General features: G+C 44.0%; 1 protein-coding gene across 50 annotated transcripts in view; it reads left to right on the forward strand.

Annotated features, from left to right (window-relative positions):
* Window positions 1–5,224, forward strand: part of R3HDM1 (R3H domain containing 1) — a 194,255-nt gene extending 189,031 nt beyond the window's left edge. For 49 of the 50 annotated variants that reach the window (XM_019022125.4, XM_055380828.2, XM_055380798.2 and 46 more), the window contains 3 exons: window positions 1,885–1,967; window positions 2,430–2,514; window positions 3,886–5,224. In XM_019022125.4, coding sequence (XP_018877670.1) covers window positions 1,885–1,967; window positions 2,430–2,514; window positions 3,886–4,241 — 524 coding nt within the window. In that variant the 3' untranslated portion in view covers window positions 4,242–5,224. Of the gene's footprint in view, window positions 1–1,164; window positions 1,258–1,884; window positions 1,968–2,429; window positions 2,515–3,885 lie in introns of those variants that run through there. The other variant, XR_010129562.1, reaches the window with a different exon arrangement.
* Window positions 5,225–20,136: the final 14,912 nt, after the last annotated feature.

Below are 20,136 nucleotides of genomic sequence, written 5' to 3' on the forward strand. Positions count from 1 at the left end.
CCATGTTGGCCAGGCTGATCTCGAACTCTGACCTTATGATCTGCCCGTCTCGGCCTCCCAAAGTGCTGGAATTACAGGCGTGAGCCACTGCGCCCGGCTTTCACAACTATTTTTTATATACCTTCACACTTCACTTGGCATCTCTGATCTCAGTGCTAAACCCCCATGTCATATCTGCCCTTCCATCTATAGGTTGGGAAAGAGTGAGTATGTCATGCATATGTCCTGCCAGGGAGCTGCCCAGGCATCTTCACTGTGTTCACCCGGAAGGAGCCTTGTGGAATGGCAAGAAGTCCACACCTTGCTGCTTTCTGTTATGAAGCTCTCAGGAGAAGGGGTGTACAATTTCCTGAGGATGCTTTCCTAGCACCTACTGATAACCCTCCTCCAAACACAAAATGTACTAAATTTGAGAACTTAAAATAAATGAAAATGTAACACAAAAACCTTATTATCCAAGACAAAGTTTTTGCAGTCAGCATTTATTAAGCCTTTGCCGTGTGATGACTTCAGGCTTTCCTGAGTGATAGAAAGCAATTGGAAGATCTCCATCCTCATTAACCCACATTTACTGATTTAGGAAGGAAATACTTACCAATAATGACACTTAAGAACTACACAACTTTTTCTGAACAGGTTCAAATTATAAACGCAAATTTCACTTAAAGATTAAGAAGAGCAGACTTAAGACCTAGGATGTACAACTACCCATTAGTTAAAACTATTAAAGTGTGTTTAAGTATATGTAAATGTGTACATGCATATATTATATGCATAAATTTTTAGCAATTAATAGTGAATTGGGGAGATAAAAACTTAATGTTTATCCAGAGTTTCTTCCTTCCTCTGAAAGGTAAGATTTTAATCATAATAGAGTGATATGGATTTCAGCACCTCAAATGATTGGCATGTGTGTTGTAGTTATTTTGGTGTATTTCATACGGGATGTTAGGATTTAGTGTCATAGTTTTCTTAGATTCTTCCTCTTCCATATCTTCAAAGTATCCAGAGAAGTTTCTCTCCATCCTGTCTCTATTCATGTAGTTCCTACCATGCACCCTCCTTCCTAACCACTGTTATTAGTCCTTAATCTTTTCAGAATTTTGCCTGGGCTCTTAAAAGGATATGTGGAAATTTTTAATTCTTGTTTAAAATGTCATTTAGCCAAGCATGGTGGCTTGTACCTGTAATCCCAGCAACTCATGAGGTGGAAGGATTGCTGGAGGCCAGGAGTTTGAGAGCAGCCTGGTCAACATAGTGAGACTCTATCTCTACTAAAATAAAATTAGCCAGGCATGGTAGTTTGTGCTTGTAGTCCCAGCTACTTGTGAGGCTGAGGCAGGAAGATCACTTGAACCCAGGAGTTCAAGGCTGCAGTGAGCTATGATGTCACCACTGCACTCCAGCCTGGGTTGTCGACAGAGCAGTACCCTGTCTCCAAAAGAAAAATGTCAGTTATCTATACTTTTTTTATGCCACCATACTTGTTTCCCCTGTTCATCTTATTTTGAACAATTAGAAAACTCTGGCAAGTACTTTTTGTTTTATTTTATTTTTTATTTTTTTGAGACAGTCTCTCACTCCGTCACCCAGGCTGGAATATAGTGGTGCCATCTCAGCTCACTGCAACCTCTACCTCCCAAGTTCAAGCAGTTCTCATGCCTCAGCCTCCTGAGTAGCTAGAATTATAGGCGCCCACCACCAGGCCTGGCTAATTTTTATATTTTTATTAGAGATGGGGTTTCACCATGTTGGCCAGGCTGGTCTCGAACTCCTGGCCTTAAGTAATCCACCTGCCTCAGCCTCCCAAATTGCTAGGATTACAGGCATGAACCACCGTGCCCGGCCTCTGGCAATAAAATAAAATATTTTATTGACTTTCAGGAGATTCCAGGTATCCATTACTTGGCCAGCCACTGCAGTACAATCCTCCTGCTGTTCTGCACGGACACATTCCAAACCAACAGGTATGAAAGACAACTAACCTCCTAGGCTTTGTTGCAGAACATCATAGCTCCCTCAGAGTGTAAGGGACAACGCTGAGCCCACCTGTTGGCACTGCCCAAGAGGAGCTCTGTGCCTCAACCAGTCGGTTTACACAGATTATCACTGGCTCCATCAGGAGCAGAGCAAAGGAGAAGATGGTGTGCTGCTTGGCAGAGCAGTAATTCTCTAGTGCCACCCAAAGACAAGGCAGTGGCTAGGGATTGGGGCACTCTTGCTAATGAAGGACCGTCAGCAAGTGATTGGTCATAATGAAGGACAGGAATGCCACTGCTACAGGCAGAATCCAGAAGGCCTGGGACTGATTTTCTTCTGCCAGAGTGCAAAACCCAAACTAAAGGTGTTTTGGTGTTAATTTGTTAAACATCCAAAGTGTGTTTTTCAGCATTATTAACCTTGTTTCTCAACTATTTGTGGGTTTTCAGGGTCAGCCTGGCAGCAGGCATGGAAACCGAGGAAGGAGACAAGCTAAAAAAGCTGCATCCACAGACCTTGGAGCAGGAGAAACAGGTATGTCTCTGAGGGGCAACTAGATGTGGGTCTGCAAACTGGTGACAGTCTTTAAAAATACACCACAGCACAGAAATGGGTTTTCCTCTTCCTAGAATCCTGCAAAAAGTCATAATTTTTGCCATCTCTGATTTAGGGTTCTTGGATATGTTCCTATGACCCTGTGTCATTTGAGATGTGAGAGTATATATGGTAAGATGCAGGTAGGTTTAGGAGGGACAGAGGGGCCACAGGGAAATGTGTGAGAGGAACAAGTAGAGTGAAACTCTTAGCCTCTTAGTTCTTTGAGAAAGGGTTTGTCCTTACATCCATGTGGGAGAGAGTCTGAGTGAACAAATATGTTGCCTCTCTGTGGTAAAGTACCTTCAAGTTTGTATTTTAACTTTCTACTCAGCAGCCTTGTGGTGTGGTTAGGGCAAGTGCTTTTATTTTATTTTACAATGGAAATGTGAAGTTCAGAAAAATGTTTGAGATCACCTAATTTAGAGAAGCCACTGTACAATGCTTCTTTTTATTTGTGCAACTACCAGTAAAGACTATGACATCAGTAGCTTAATTTAATTTTATTTATTTATTTATTTATTTTTGAGATGGAGTTTCATTCTTGTTGCCCATGCTGGAGTGCAGTGGTGTAGTCTCAGCTCACTGCAACCTCCATCTCCCAGGTTCAAGCAGTTCTCCTGCCTCAGCCTCCCGAGTAGCTGGGATTACAGTCGCCCACCAGCACGCCCAGCTAATTTTTTGTGTTTTTAGTAGAGATGGGGTTTCACCATGTTGGTCAGGCTGGTCTCGAACTCCAGACCTCAAGTGATCCACCCACCTCGGCCTCCCAAAGTACTAGGATTATAGGTGTGCCCGGCTCAGTAGCTTTAACACTATTAGCCCTCTATTCCTTGCCTATGGGGTAAGTAGGAATGATTTAAAAGATGGATGTCCCTGGCCGGGTGCAGTGCCTCATGCCTGTAATCCTCTCACTTTGGGAGGCTGAGGCAGGTGGATTGCCTGAACTCAGGAGTTTGAGACCAGCCTGGCCAATATGGTGAAACCCCATCCGTCTCTACTGAAAACACAAAAAATTAGCTGGGCATGGTGGCGGGTGCTTGTAATCCCAGCTACTTGGGAGGCTGAGGCAGGAGAATCGCTTGAACCTGGGAGGTGGAGGTTGCAGTGAGCCGAGATCACACCGCTGCACTCCAGCCTGGGAGACAGAGTCAGACTCCATCTCCCAAAAAAAAAAAAAGATGGCCCTAACAGTTTTAATTTTGTGTATTCGAATGGTCATTTCCCATGTCATATTTGGGTCTGCAGTGCTTTTTTACCCAACTTTTTTGGTAACAGGAATGTATTGATTCTGTACCTTTTCTATTCTAGTTGTTGGGAAGGTCTTGGAAATTACTGAACTACCAGATGGAATAACTCGCATGGAAGCTGAAAAGCTTTTTGGGGAACTCTTTAAAATTGGCGCCAAGATCCGGTGGCTCCGAGACCCCCAGTCCCAACCACGTCGTCACCCCCTCTGCTGTGGCAGTGGGGACAACACTGTCAACCCTGAACGCTCTAAACCCAGTGACTTGGCCTCCACCTACACCGTCTTAGCCACATTCCCCTCCATTTCAGCTGCACAGAATGCACTGAAGAAACAAATTAACTCAGTTAACAAGTTTAAGCTGAGAACAAGCAAGAAGCACTATGACTTTCACATTTTGGAAAGGGCAAGTTCTCAGTAACAGCCACCTTTGGACCCTTCGCCTTTATGGTTCCCCTGCCCTCTCCCATCTTTGATTGGCTTGGTATTTGGAGCTTCTGTTAACATTATAGAGACTCCTAGGATGTGTGTTCATGGCGTTATAGCTTTTGAAGAAAGGCCAGTGATCCAGCAAAGGGGGAAAAAATATGCATTTCACCCCACACGACTATAGGAATCCACATCAGAATGATACAGAGTTAGCAGGTTTTTCTAAGGAAATGCCATTCAAATGCCTCCTAACTTTTATAGTTATTTTGTTTTATATTTCTAAATTCTTGTATCAGATCCAAAGCTCTGTTGTACAGCAAATTATTCTTCAAAATGATTATAACCAGTTGCAACCTGTATTTCTTTTTGCAGCCAGCACAATGTGACCCAACTTAAAATTTGGGGGAAAAAGAATGCAGGAGTGAAATAACCAAGTCAAAACCATGTACTATCTGCTTGGGGGTTAGGGATGCTAAGAAGAGCTCACAAATAGAGGATTACTCTTCCCCTGAATCTCTAAACTCAGAAACAATTGCCAAAAAATACATAACTCTTCCTTGTAGGGCCCTTTCCTTATTCATTTAGGTAGTGTGAACATTAAGTATAAAATAAATTATGCTCTTAATGCCTCTTAAACCACTTACATTCAAAGGGGAACAAAAATCATTCTAAGCAGGAAAATACTTCCATTTTTTTTTTTCCAAGTATCTCTCTAATAACTAAATGCCACTTATTTGCATTCCCCTCCTTGTGGATTTTTTGTCACCTAAGGAAATGCATTTGATGAGTGCTGGAAACTTCTTAAGTGCTTTACAGTTTGTTTTCATTGTTTGCAGCGGATCACTGGACATCGAAGATTCATTGCACTTATGAACAAGGAACCTTCTTTTCAATTTCTGTGTAATTCGCAAGGCTGTACAATGTGTGCTGATGCAAGCCTTTTTCAGTTCAAGATAATAAATGTTTACAAATATAGGCTCACTTTGTCTTTTTTTTAATTAAAAACACCTTTTAAATGAGTGTCAGTTTTGAAGACAATAACCTTTTTGGAAGATTTAAGTCAATTTCAGACTTACAGAAGATGAAAAACAGTAAACCACCTCATTTTACAAATGTCCTAAACATCCCTTTCTCTGTGGCAGTGATTCCTGGTGGATATGATTCGTGTTACTGTGTTGTCTATCATAAAGTTATTACCAACTGTAGAAATTTGGAGTATGAACATACTTATTGTCAGGCAACTAAAAATAGAAGATTATGTTTGGTGAGATAAATTTGTTTTTAGCTTATGTATTGCACACCCAATTGTCCACTTAGGCTCAAATGCTTTATAGACATCTTTTCCCTTTGGTTAGCCAAGCAAAGTCACCCCGTTGGGAAATCTAAAAGGTAGGGGTCTGCCAGCTGCAGCTTTCCTGGAGTCTGGTTATCTTCCAGCCCAGACTAGGGCTTCTACTATGAAATTGAAGAGCACTAGGTGTTACCAGACTCTGGTGCAGATGTGCACTCACTTTAGCGCATTTGCAAGGTCCCACTGGTCCCAGAGAATGCCATGCCTCCCCACCAACTAGCACATCCCAATTGTGAATATTGTACTCCTGGGATCAAAAGTTGAAGCTGTCTTAGAACCATTTTAGATTAAGGAGCCATAGCCAGGGAAAAGAGTAAGAGTGTGAGGTCTGTGAAAATCTCTTGCTTCCAAGGCTTGTTGAATTTTAATTATTTTTGACATGCAGAGAGTCAAAGATGGAGAGGACACATAAGTAAGGCTAGCATTTCAGCAACAATTCTTCAATCATACATGGGGATGGAGACCAAAAAAGTCACAACCTCCTATCCTGGCCAACATGGTGAAACACTGTCTCTACTAAAACACAAAAAATTAGCTGGACGTGGTGGTGCGCACCTGTAATCGCAGCTACTTGGGAGGCTGAGGCGGGGGAATTGCTTGAACCCAGGAGACAGAAGTTGCAGTGAGCCAAGATCGTGCCACTGCACTCCAGCCTGGTGACAGAGCAAGACTTCGTCTCAGAAAAAAAAAAAAGTCACAACCTCATGGTTTCTTGCAATTAATTTTTTTTTTCTTTTGAGACCAGAGTCACTGTATCACCCAGGCAAGAGTGCAGTGGCACGATCTCAGTTCACTGCAACCTCAGACTCCTGGGCTCAAGCAATTCTTCCTCAGCCTCTCCAGTAGTTAGGATTACAGGCACCTGCCACCATGCCCCACTAATTTTTGTATTTTTAGCAGAAACAGGGTTTTGCCATATTGGCCAGGCTGATCTCGAACTCCTGACCTGAGGTGATCCACCCGCCTCGGCCTCCCAAAGTGCTGGAATTACAGGCATGAGCCACTACACCTGGCCTGCAATTAATTTCTCTTAAATATTCCCTTTAGACCAGGCACGGTGGCTCATGCCTATAATCCCAGCACTGGGAGGCCGAGGCGGATGGATCATTTGAGGTCAGGAGTTCGAGACCAGCCTTGCCAACATGGCAAAACCCCATCTCTACTAAAAACACAAAAATTAGCCGGGTGTGGTGGTGGGCGCCTATATAATCCCAGCTACTTGGGAGGCTGAGGCAGAAGAATCACTTGAACCTGGGGGGCAGAGGTTGCAGTGAGCCGAGGTTGCGCCACTTCACTTTAGCCTGGGCGGAAGAGTGAAACTCCGTCCCAAAAAAAAAAATTATCTTTTAACTCCTGCAGTAGGAATTCTGGTAAACCAGTTTTTGCTTTAAACTCTTAGTTTACCTTGTAGGAATTGAATACTGTGCAAAGTAAATAGGTAAGACACTAGAGCTAAAAAAAAGATCAGAGGCTATTGTAGAGTTAACTCCTAGCCACCACCACCACATTCCCTGACAATCACATGGAAATAACAATGAAATTGGCCAATCCCACCACCATTACAAAAATATGCACACGTTCCCTAATCTACATTCCCCCCTTTTTTTTTTAATCTAAAATCTGATTTCCCCTGTATAAAAATGGTGGGAGGTAGAAGCACACACAGGAGGCATTTAAGATGTGATTTGATCTAGACTGGTAATCTCAAAGACAGCTTTCGATGTCCCATAGCCCTGGCAATAATCCTTATCATGGGTTTTCCCAGACCCCTGACCATTTTTAGGGGTAGATATTGCTTTTTTTTTTTTTTTTTTTTTGAGATGGAGTCTTGCTCTGTCGCCCAGGCTGGAGTGCAGTGGCACGATCTCTGCTCCCCACAAGCTCCACCTCCCAGGTTCATGCCATTCTCCTGCCTCAGCCTCCCGAGTAGCTGGGATTACAGGCGCCTGCCACCATGCCCGGCTAATTTTTTGTATTTTTAGTAGAGATGGGGTTTCATCGTGTTAGCCAGAATGGTCTCGATCTCCTGACCTTGTGATCCGCCCGCCTCGGCCTCCCAAAGTGCTAGGATTACAGGTGTGAGCCACAGCGCCCAGCCAGATACTACTTTTACCAATAAAGTGTTATTCTTTCTTGTGCCAATATTAGCAGCTCCAGCAGTCCTTTCTTTGGGAATGATAGAGGTCAGTCCATAACATTCTGTCTGTTTATGCTACTTAATATTAGAAAACTGAGAATATGACTTATGGTTTGAAGCTCTTGGTTTGCAAAGAACATGGATATATTGGGTACGTGTTTGTGATCTAGAGTACAAGGTGTGTTTGCCATGGTGCCACAGGTAATTAAAAATTATTAGGTTGGCATCAGAGCTGGCAACAAAATAGGGATGTGAGCCTTTCCCAAGCTAGGAAAATGTTTTCCTGATCCCACTAGGTAGAGCCTTATGGCCTATGAATAGTGTGGCAACACAGGCCTCTGAGTAGAACCCACAGTTCCGGATTAGCTTGGGAAGAGTAAAGTCAGCATATCTGCAGCTACCACAGGAAACAGCTGAGTTGGATTCTCTACCTGTTACCAACAACAGAAAACATGCAAACTTAAGACTTCAGCAGAGGCAAGACCCCTAATCCCAGACCACTGCCTGCCCAACAGATAATATGTTATCTATAGTCTCCAAAGGCTAAGGGCATGAGTTCCGTCTTCTAGGGCCCAGTGAAGTGCTAGCACAAAGGCATTATATACATGCTGGTGGGATTCAAAGCTGGCCCCTGGTTGCTTGGGATTCTAGAAGACCTTTAACAGCTGGTGCTAAAAGAACCTGAGTCTCTTGCACACACATTCAGCCCATGACCTTCACCAGCTTGAAAAACAGATACAGCTGCCCTTGAATCCACCCCCACGTCCACATATGCTCAGGCTACACAGTGCATATTTGTTAATTATTTTTCCCCTCAATGTCTCTACTTGTCTTCATTTTGGTTTGATTTCACCCACATAAGAATACTGGAGGGCTGTAAAGAAAAGGCAGCGGGAACTTCTGAATCAGAAAGAAAAATGATAAAAGTTTGTTCTTTGGGGGTTGAAGAAGAGGAAGCATTGAAATAGATACATTAAATAGTTTTTTAATTAATTATTTATTTATTATTTGAGACAGAGTCTTGCTCTGTTGCCCAAGCTAGAATGCAATGGTGCAATCTCGGCTCACTGCAACTTCTGCCTCCCAGGTTCAAGCGATTCTCTTGCCTCAGCCTCCCGATTAACTGAGACTACAAGCACACGCCACCACACCCGGCTAATTTTTTGTATTTTTAGTAGAGATGGGGTTTTACCACGTTGGCCAGGCTGGTCTCAAACTCCTAACTTCAGGTGATCTGCCAGACTGGCTCATTTCTGCAAGTAATAAACTCTAATAATATCCTGTACTTCCTCTTCAAAGCATTTAGCACAATGGTAATTACATGAGTAATTGGCCAATTAGTTGCTTACTGTTTTTCTATCCATCAGAATGTAATCTTTAGGACAGGGAAAATGTCTATTGCTTCTGTTTACTAATATATCCCCGGCACCACGAGTGCCTTTCCCAGTAAACATTTGTCCAGTGATTAAATGAACAAATGATTTGGCAGAGTCAAATGCTTTGAATGTTTTTTCTTTTTCTTTCTCTTTCTTTTTTTTTTTTTTTTTTTTTTTTTTTTGAGAGTTTTGCTCTGTCACCCAAGCTGGGAGTGCAGTGGCATGATCATAGCTCACTGCAGCCTCAACCACCAGTGCTCAAGCAATCCTCCCATCTCAGCCTTCCAAGCAGCTGGGATTACAGGTGTGAGCCACTGCACTGGCTAATTTCTTAAAAATTTTTTTTTCTTGTTTGTTTTGTTTTGTTTTTGAGACAGAGTCTCGCTCTGTCACCCAGGCTAGAGTGCAGTGGCACGATCTCGGCTCACTGCAACCTCTGCCTCGCGGATTCAAGCAATTCTCTTGCCTCAGCCTTCCGAGTAGCTGGGACTAAAGGCGAGTGCCACCACGCCCGGCTAATTTTTTGTATTTTTTAGTGGAGATGGGATTTCACTGCATTAGCCAGGCTGGTCTCAATCTCCTGACCTCGTGATCCGCCCGCCTCGGCCTCCCAAAGTGCCTGGATTACAGACATGAGCCGCTGTGCCCGGCCAATTTTTAAAAATGTTTTGTAGAGACAGGGTCTCACTGTGTTGCCCACGCTGGTCTCAAACTCCTGAACTCAAGTGATCACCTCGGCCTCCCAAAATTCTGAGATTATAGGCTTGAGCCACTGTGCGCAGCTGCTTTAAATCTTGAAAGGCATATGTATGTATATGTATATATACATACATTTTAACAGCTTTACATATGTTAGTTATTAGTTATTTCTGACAGCCTGCCAAAATCTTGCATATATATATACATATATACATTATACATACACATACATACATATGTATATATGTGTATATATAATGTATATATGTATATATGTGTATATATGTATATATACACATATCTATATATACTCATATATATTATACATATGTATATATATGTGTATATATGCAAGACTTTGGCATGCTGTCAGAAATAACTAACATATGGAAAGCAGTTAAATACTATGTGCCAAGTACTTGCTAAGCACTTACAAGGGTCTCTATGTGATTGATCATCACAATAACCCTAAAGGACAAATTATATTATTACCCTAGTTTACTAATGAGGCAACTGAAATGTCAGAAAGGTGAGGAAATTTGCCTAACATCTCAGCTAATAAGTGATGGTGGTATTCATAAACCAGGCAGGCTGACTCCAGAGGTCATGGGCTAAACTATTTAGATTACTGCTTCAAGCCTTGCTAACGCAGTAGTTGCCATTTTTTATTTGGCTTATTCACCTGAATCTCTATGAGAAGCCAGAGAGGAGTACCATCCTATCTTACATGTGAAAATTTGATTGTTGTGAGTGAAGCTTGGAACTTATTTATTTATTTATTTAGAGACAGAGTCTTGCTCTTGTCGCCCAGGCTGGAGTGCAATGGCACGATCTCGGATCACTGCAACCTCCGCCTCCTGGGTTCAAGTGATTCTCCTGCCTCAGCCTCCCAAGTAGCTGGGATTACAGGCGCCTGCCACCATGCCCGGCTAATTTTTGTATTTTTAGTAGACACGGTGTTTCTCCATGTTGGCCAGGCTGGTCTCAAACTCCTGACCTTGTGATCCGCCCACCTCGGCCTCCCAGAGTACTGGGATTACAGGCGTGACCCCCTGCGTCCGGCCCTGGAACCTATTTAAATGCTTCTTCTCTTCTTTTTTTATTTTATGCACACCCATGAACCTTATGTGGTAATTAAACTATTCTCCTACTGGTCTACAGGTGAGTGATGATGATGCTCTGTATAATCTATCATATTTAGCTTTTTTTTTTTTTTTTTTTTGAGACAGAGTTTTGCTCTGTCACCCAGGCTGGAGTGCAGTGGTGCGATTTCAGCTCACTGCAACCTCCACCTCATGGGTCCAGTGATTCTCCTGCTACAGCCTCCTAAGTAGCTGGGATTACAGGTGCCTGCCACCATGTCTAGCTAATTTTTTGTATTTTTAGTAGAGATGGGGTTTCACCATGTTGGCCAGGCTGGTCTCAAACTGCTGACCTCAGATGATCCACCCACCTTGGCCTCCCAAAGTGCGAGGATTACAGGTGTGAGCCACCGCGCCCGGCCATATTTAGCATTTTTTATACTTCTCACTTTCACTCAAGAAAAAACAAGAACAGACAATAATATTTTTCCTTTACATGGTTTTTATACAACCAGCTTTGCAACATGTAAGTTATAAAGCCTTCTCTGGTGGTAAGCAGGTACAGGCTTCTGTAGGACAGAAAATGTTTTTTTTTTAAAGCATGATGTGAGACTTTATATTTCAAGGTGATGTTACCAATCCAGTTTCAGTAAGAAATGCCCTTTGATTTCTTTTGAATGACTACAGTTAAGAATTCAGTTTGTGGTAGGTTTTTCTCTGTGCAAATTAAAATAGAACCTTAGTAGTGGGAAACCTTTGGCCTCAATGACACTAGTAACTCATTCATTTGGCAAAAAATACAAGACACTGAAAATAGAAAAAAGACTGAGGCTGGGCGCGGTGGCTCACGCCTGTAATCCCAGCACCTCGGGAGGCAAAGGCAGGTGGATCAACTGAGGTCAGGAGTTTGAGACCAGCCTGGCCAACATGGTGAAACCTTGTCTCTACTAAAAAAAAAAAAAAAATACAAAAACGTCCTGGTCATCGTGGTGCGCGCCTGTAATCCCAGCTACTCGGGAGGCTGAGGCAGGAGAATGGCTTGAACCTGGGAGGCAGAGGTTGCAGTGAACCGAGATCGCGCCATTGTACTCCAGCCTGGGCAACAAGAGTGAAACTCCATCTCAAATAAATAAATAAATAAAAGAAGATTGAGTAAAGCTATTGTTTCTTTTTTTTCTTTTTCTTTTTTTTTTTTTTTTTTGAGACGGAGTCTTACTCTTGTCACCCAGGCTGGAGTGCAATGGTGTGATCTGGGCTCACTGCAAACTCTGCCTCCTGGGTTCAAGTGGTTCTCCTGCCTCAGCCTCCGGAGTAGCTAGGATCACAGGCACTCGCCACCACACCTGGCAAATTTTTTGTATTTTTAGTAGAGACAGGGTTTCACCATGTTGGCCAGGCTGGTCTCGAACTCCTGACCTTAGGTGATCCACATGCCTTGGCCTCCCAAAGTGCTGGAATTACAGGCATGAGCCACCGCACCCAGCCAAAGCTATTGTTTCCAAACTCTCTTCTTGGGGAAGAGAGAAGATATAAACCCAGAACTTTAAGTAACTATATAAAATAAAATGTTCACAGGATGTAAATGACCGTGAGAAACTGCGCTCTTCCCCAAGATGTGATGGAAGCCGGTACCGAACAGGTATGTGACACACTGGCCAATGCTGTGAGTACACTGATGCCTGTCCGATGCCAGCTTCACATGTACAGCAGCGACCGCAAACTCAAAATACTCGCTATAGCCTGAGTGTAAGTAAATGAGTGAAGCTTAGTAGTGGGAGGGGCTGTGGAAAAGTAGAATGCACATGACCTTTCTACAACCTTTTGCAGGCCCAGTAAGAACATCAGGAGACCAGACACAGTTCATACATCTCACACTGCCAAGACATGAAGAGAGTTAGAAGGGCCCTGTGTGAGGTAAACTGCTGCAGGGCCTCCACAGAGCAAACCAGAAACAGCACACAGTGATTGGTCACAGAGGAAAACAGGGAGATTTCAAAGGTGGAAGGCCAGGGGCTCTATGGCAAGCCACATGGGATGGTTCCCCATCTTGCCCTGGGACCACCATGAACAACCTCTCTGGCTTGGAAGACAAAAAGCAGGACTTTGAGAATGCACATTGGGGTCAAGCTGATGTGGTGAGGGTTCTTCCAATGGTCACAGAGACACCAACTGAAACCTGACCTTCCTCTTCAGCAGCTCTAGACCTGGTAACCAGCCTAAGACCCAAGACCCCTCAGAGAAGAGCTCATTGCAATGAAACCACTCATTGTGTATCAAAGAAGCCCACAAAACCTTGGGACTCAGCTCACGGGAAGTCTTTTATCTCTAGAATTAAGGGTTTGCACTGGGAAGGAAAATAACAGTACAAACCATGCCATATTTTTACTGCTGCACAGCAGTGAACAAACTTCTGTGGTAAGGGCCTGAGTGTAAAAAGTTGCTGTAGTTTGTGATTCAGGTCTGTTTGAAAATTGGCGTTGATGCCACTTCCCTCAACAGGCCACCACTCACCCCTCCTTTCCCTCTACAATAACCAGTACATGGCTCTTTCATTTTATCCAAGCCAAAGAATTATGGTCACCTATTCATGTATCAATCTCTCTCACTGACTAGACTACAGGCTTTTTGAGGACAAAAATAGTATTATTGTCAATGAATTAACCAGTAGTTCAATCTCAGCACCTAATCTATTGCCTGTCCCAAAACAGGCATTCAAAGTTTTAATAAGTGAAGGGAGAGGCCGGTCACGGTGGCTCACACCTGTAATCCCAGCACTTTGGGAGGGGATTACAGGAGGATCACTTGAGATCAGGAGTTTGAGACCAGCCTGGCCAACATAGTGAAACCCAATCTCTACTAAAAACACAAAATTAGACAGGCGTGGTAGCACACACCTGTAATTCCAGCTACTTGGGAGGCTGAGGCAGGAGAATTGCTTGAACCTGGGAGGCGGAGCTTGCCGTGAGCCAAGATTGTGCCACGGTACTGCAGCCCGGGCAACACAGCGAGACGCCGTCTGGAAAACAAAATAAGTGAAGGGAGAGAATTCCATGCAAGAGTGAACCACGCAAGAGGCAGCATGGTGTGAACAAAAACAGAGTTGGCAAAGAGTATGCCCTGGTAGGTGAATAACAGTATTGTCGGTTTAGAGGACCCAAGTGGGCAAAGAGGAGAAATGAATGTTGGAAAAGCAGGTTGGAGCCAGACTGCAGAGGATTTTGAATGGCTACAAACGTTGTTTTTGGAGGCACTACAGATGCACTGAAGTTTTTTTTTTGTTTTTGTTTTTGGTTTTTTTTGAGACACAGTCTCACTCTGTCGCCTAGGCTGGAGTGCAGTGGCATAATCTTGGCTCACTGCAACCTCCGCCTCCTGGGTTCAAGCGGTTCTCCTACCTCAGCCTCCTGAGTAGCTGTGATTACAGGTGCACACCACCATGCCCGGCTAATTTTTGTATTTATAGTAGAGACGGGGTTTCGCCATGTTGGCCAGGCTGGTCTTGAACTCCTACCTCAGGTGATCCGCCTGCCTCGGCCTCCCAAAGTGCTGGGATTACAGGCATGAGCCACCATGCCCGGCCGGCACTGAAGATTTTTAAGCAGAAACATGCTAAAAATCAGGGAAGATGGATATGACATAATTGTGTGAGATAGACTGGAGAGAAGACAGAGTAGTTATGAAAGCTGTATGAATCTTTCAGGCATCAGGTGATTAGGTATGTCTCTCAGCTGGGTTCACGGAAACAGACTGAGAAGATCTGCTTGCAGGAGGTTGATAGGGAGTGAGCTACATGGGAAGTAACATTGGTGAGATGCACCCAAAGAGAGACGGAGATGGGAAGCCCCTCAGAAGACAAAATGAGGCAAGGGGCCCAGGCCTTTGTGTCCTCAGTGAAGCACCACTCCTGGAAAGGACACACTTTGGATATTCTCAACTGCTGGAGAGAGAGAGTGCCAGGGTCCTGAAGATGGGGCACTATGGTATCCATTACAGTAGAAATTAAAAGGATTTAAGATTAACACAAAACAATTGGAAGGCTGCTGTGACTGGTTTCACACAAGTAAAGGGAAGACTCTGGCTTCACTCTATGTGACAGAAGACACAAGGGTGTGTTGATTTGAGAAGGGATAGGGATATGTTCTTTTTCTTTTTTTTTGAGACAGAGTCTCTGTAGCCCAAGCTGAAGTGCAGTGGCGCGATCTTGGCTCACTGCAACCTCTGCCTCCCTGGCTCAAGAGATTCTTGTGCTTCAGCCTCCCGAGTAGCTGGGACTACAGGCGCCCGCCACCATGCCTGACTAATTTTTTGTATTTTAGTAGGCATGAGGTTTCACCATGTTGCCCAGGATGGTCTTGAATTCCTGAGCTCAGGCAATCCGTTCCCCTTGGCCTCCCAAAGTGCTGAGATTATAGGCGTGAGCCACCATGCCCGGCCGAGAGGGGTTATGTTCTAATTGAATTTTATAATATCAGATTTTAGGACTCAAGAATCTTTTCCATAATCTCTGACTGCTTTCCCTCCCAGAAAGCATAACGTTTTGTTATTTTATTTTATTTTATTTTTTGAGACAGAGTCTCGCTCTGTCGCCCAGGCTGGAGTGCAGTGGCGGGATCTCAGCTCACTATAGCCTCCTCCTCCTGAGTTCAAGCAATTCTCTTCCCTCAGTTTCCCGAGTAGCTGGGATTACAGATGTGTGCCACCATGCCTGGCTAATTTTTGTAATTTTAGTAGAGATGGGGTTTCACAATGTTGGCCAGGCTGTTCTCGAACTCCTGACCTCAAGTGATCTGCCAGCCTTGGCCTCCCAAAGCGCTGGGATTACAGTTGTGAGCCACCATGTCTGGCCACGTTTTATTTATATTTATTTATTTGTTTACTTATTATTTATTTTGAGATGGAGTTTCGCTCTTGTCACCCAGGCTGGAGTGCAATAATGCGATCTCAGCTCACTGCAACCTCCTCCTCCCGGGTTCAAGTGATTCTCCTGCCTCAGCCTCCCGAGTAGTTGGAACTATAGGCACCCATCAACATGCCTAGCTAATTTTTGTATTTTTAGTAGAGACAGAGTTTTGCCATGTTGGCCAGGCTGGTCTTGAACTCCTACGTCAGATGATCTGCCTGCCTCGGCCTCCCAAAGTGCTGGGATTACAGGCATAAGCCACCACGCCCAGCCAGCATTTTAAAACTCCATATTGCTGACCTGTTTCCTGCCCACTCTGAGCCCTCCAGGCCATTGCCTCCCCTGTACCATTTTATTTGTTTGTTTTTTTCTCCTTTCTGCATTTCTTTCCCTCCCCAACTTATTTATTTATTTATTTATTTTTGAGACCAAGTCTCACTCTGTTGCCTAGGCTGGAGTGCGGTGGTGTGATCTCAGCTCACTGTAACCTCCGCCTCCTGGACTCAAGTGATTCTCATGCTTCAGCCTCCCGAGTAGCTGGGACTATAGGCATAAGCCACCACGCCTGGCTAATTTCTATATTTTTAGTAGAAATGGGGTTTCACCATGTTTGCCAGGCTGGCCTTGAACTCCTGACTTCAGGTGATCCACCTGTCTCAGCCTCCCAAAGTGAGCCACGGCGCCCATCCCCCAACCAATTTAGATTCCATGTTCCATCACATTGTTTGTTCCATTGCTAATCTCCTAAACTTCTTTTTCATTTGTTCTTTCTCCCACTGCCTAGCACCTAAAACCCTGGATAAATCCAAGTCTCCACTTTCTCCACGCCTGCCCTCAGGGATTAAGTGACTGCTGAAGAAAATTACACAATTGGGCAAATTCAAGACCACCAATTTCACAGTCCCTTCTGCACTGTCTGGCACACTGTGTTTCCCTAGTCCACTTGCCCTCCAACACTCAACATTACTTCAAACCTTGTTTCCTTGTACTCAAGGCATCAATTTCCTTACTTCCCCCCTTACTCTCAGCAAATAACCTCTCCTTCATGGAAAAAAAAGCTAAAGCTTTCACGTAAAATCTTCCTCAAATTATTGTTATGAAATGTATAAAGATATTTATATCTGTTTTTTTAAATAAACTTATTTATATCTGAAGTTATTTTTTCAGCCAGGTGTGGTGACTCACGCCAGTAATCCCAGCACTTTGGGAGGCTGAAGTGGGTGGAATGCTTGAGCTCAGGAGTTTGAGACCAGCCTGGGCAACATGGTGAGACCCTGTCTCTACTAAAAATACAAAACAAAACAACAAAACAACAACAACAAAATACATAAGTTATTTTTTCTTTCCTCTGTCTGTTAAAATGGGAAGGGTATCTCTTCTATCTGCCTGTATTCTGGATCCCACCCCAGATTGTTTAGAATGGTGGTAATTACAAGAAGCAAGATCCAACTTCCAGTAGCCTAACTAGTGAGGACAGTTACTATCTCACAAAACAAGACATATGGAGGCTGAGTAGTCCCAGGGTTGGTTCAGGAGCTCTGTGAGGTCATCATAGACACAAGTGCTTTCTAGATTCCATTATGCCATTCTTAGAGCATAAGCAATGTCTTTCCTCATGGCCACAAGATGGCTGCAGCAGTACCTGGCATCATTTGCATATAACCACATCCAGCGAAGGAAGATTGTGCCTTCTTTTTTTCCTTTTTCTTTGAGACAGGATCTCACTCTGTCGCTCAGGCTGGAGTGCCATGGTGTGAGCATGGCTCATTGCAACTTCAACCTCCTGGGCTCAAGCAATCCTTCCACCTCAGCCTCCTGAGGACTACAGGCACACACCACCACACCTGGCTAATTTTTTCTTTTTTTTGTTTTTGTTTTTTGTTTTTTGTAGAGGCACTCTTACTATGTTGCCCAGGCTGGTCTAGAACTCTTGGCCTCAAGCAATCCTTTTATTTTAGCCTCCCAACATGTTGGGATTATAGGCATGAGCCACTGCGCCCAATCTGTGCTTTCTTCTATGTGTCTTTTATTAGGAAAGCTTTTCCTAGAAGTAGCCCCTCCCACCCCCCTACCCTTCCTACAAGGTCTTACTGGCTTCAAGGGGAGGTTGAAAAGCCCAGTATCTGGCAGGTTGCTTTGTTGTTGTTGTTGTTTGAGACAGGGCCTCACTCTGTAGCCCAGGCTGGAGTGCAGTGACGCAATCTCTGCTCACTGCAACCTCCGCCTCCCGGGTTCAAGCGATTCTCATGCCTCAGCCTCCCAAGTAGCTGGGATTACAGGTGCATGCCACCATGCCTGGTTAATTTTTGTATTTTTAGTAGAGATGGGGTTTCACCATGTTGGCCAGGCTGATCTCGAACTCCTGACCTCAAGTGATCTGTCTGCCTCAGTCTCCCAATATGCTGGGATTACAGGAGTGAGCTACTGCACCCAGCAGTTTTGCCTCTCAGTAGAAAGTGAACTCTGTCAGGAAGGAATAATAGAAGGCATGGTAGAAGAATGACAGCCGGATCGGCCATCAACAGAATGTGCTGTATACCCTATTTTCCCTCCCATCTCCAGAGGGGCCTTCCATTTTCTCATTTGTTCAATCTAAGACCAGTTCCTTTCCACTAGCATTTAATTTTGTGCAAATCTCTCCCATCTTTAAAAAGGCTGTCTTTTCAAATCCAAATTCCTGTCCAGCTAATGTTCCTTTCTTCCTTCTCACCTTCACACTCACTGACTCTTTACCTCCCCTTACTTTTCAACCTTTTGCCATCTGGCTTCTGTACACAAGAACCATGAGAATTGCTCTTGCTAAGCTTAAAATGACCTCTGTGTTACTAAAAACAACGGACATTTTTTAGTCTCTCATCTTAATTGACCCAACAGCAGCATTCCACACCACTGCTTCTCCTTTCTTAAAATTCTCTCTACTCTTGGCTTCTTTGATATCACACACTCTCCCATTTTCTTCCACCACCCCACACTCTGCCTTTCCTGCTGAGTCTATTTTACTGGTTTATACTTTTTAATACAACCCTATAAACGTTGGAGGCCCTAAGACCTCAATCATGCTCATGTCTCACCTCACTTTGCACCATCTCCCTAAGTGATGGTATCGTTATCTTCCAGTGCCTCACTGATCCCCTGTATGTAGATAAATCTCACTTTCCTATCTCTAGTTAATAACTGTTATCTGAGCTCCAAGACTAATAGCTATCTGCCTACTTAACACCACCCTGTGAATATCTCTCTAGTACTCCAAACACATGTTTAATATTGAACTCACACCTTCATGAACAACCTCCCCACCATCCTTCACTTCTTTCAGTGTTGCCTATCTCAGTACCATCTTCTTTACGATTTCTCAAGGCAGATACCCCAAATCTCTCTCTCTCTCTCTCTTTTTTTTTAGAGATAAGGTCTTGCTCTGTCGCCCAACCTGGAGTGCAGTGGTGCAGTCATGGCTCACTGCAGCCTCAAACTCCTGGGTTCAAGCGATCCTCCTGCCTTGGCCTCCCAAAGTGCTTGGATTACAGGCATGAGCTACCACACCTGGCCACAAAATCCCTTCTTGAGTCCTTCTTCCTCAACCTCCACATGTAATCAACAAAATATATTGGGTCTGTCTCCAGAATATCAAAAGCATCCACTTCACTATCTCCCTTATGTTAATACATGAATAAGTACCTCTTACCTGGTCTATTCACATTCAGCCATTCCACTTCAAATCCAATCTATTCAATTGCTATCATACAATTTAAAAATGGAAGTCTTATATGTATCTGTTTATTTATTTATTTATTTATTTTTTGAGATGTAGTCTCGCTCTTTCGCCCAGGCTGGTGGGCAGTGGTGCCATCTTGGCTCACTACAACCTCCACCTCCTAGGTTCAAGCGATTCTCCTGCCTCAGCCTCCTGAGTAGCTGGGATTACAGGCATGTGCAACCACGCCCAGCTAATTTTTGTATTTTTAGTAGAGATGGGGTTTCACCATGTTGGTCAGGCTGGTCTCGAACTGCTGACCTCATGATCTGTCCGCCTCGGCCTCCCAAAGTGCTGGGATTGCAGGCATGAGCCATTGTGCCTGGCCAACTCTTCTGTTTAAAATTTTTCAATGGCTTCCTGTAATCCTTAGAAAAATGTCTTAAAATTTTTGACATGATTTTCAAGACTCTGTATCATCTGATCCTTGCCTAGCTTTCCAGCCTCACCTGTACCACACTCCTCTTTCTATGTTATAGCCACACTGGGCATTTTTTAGTTCTGCAAGTGCACTGTGTTTGCTTGCTTCAGAGCCTCACACTGCTGCTTGCTCCATGTGGAATAGCCTTCTTCACCTACCTAGAGTTCCCC

Source organism: Gorilla gorilla, chromosome 11, assembly GCF_029281585.2.
Source record: "Gorilla gorilla gorilla isolate KB3781 chromosome 11, NHGRI_mGorGor1-v2.1_pri, whole genome shotgun sequence".
In the NCBI taxonomy this organism is placed as follows: Eukaryota; Metazoa; Chordata; class Mammalia; order Primates; family Hominidae; genus Gorilla; species Gorilla gorilla.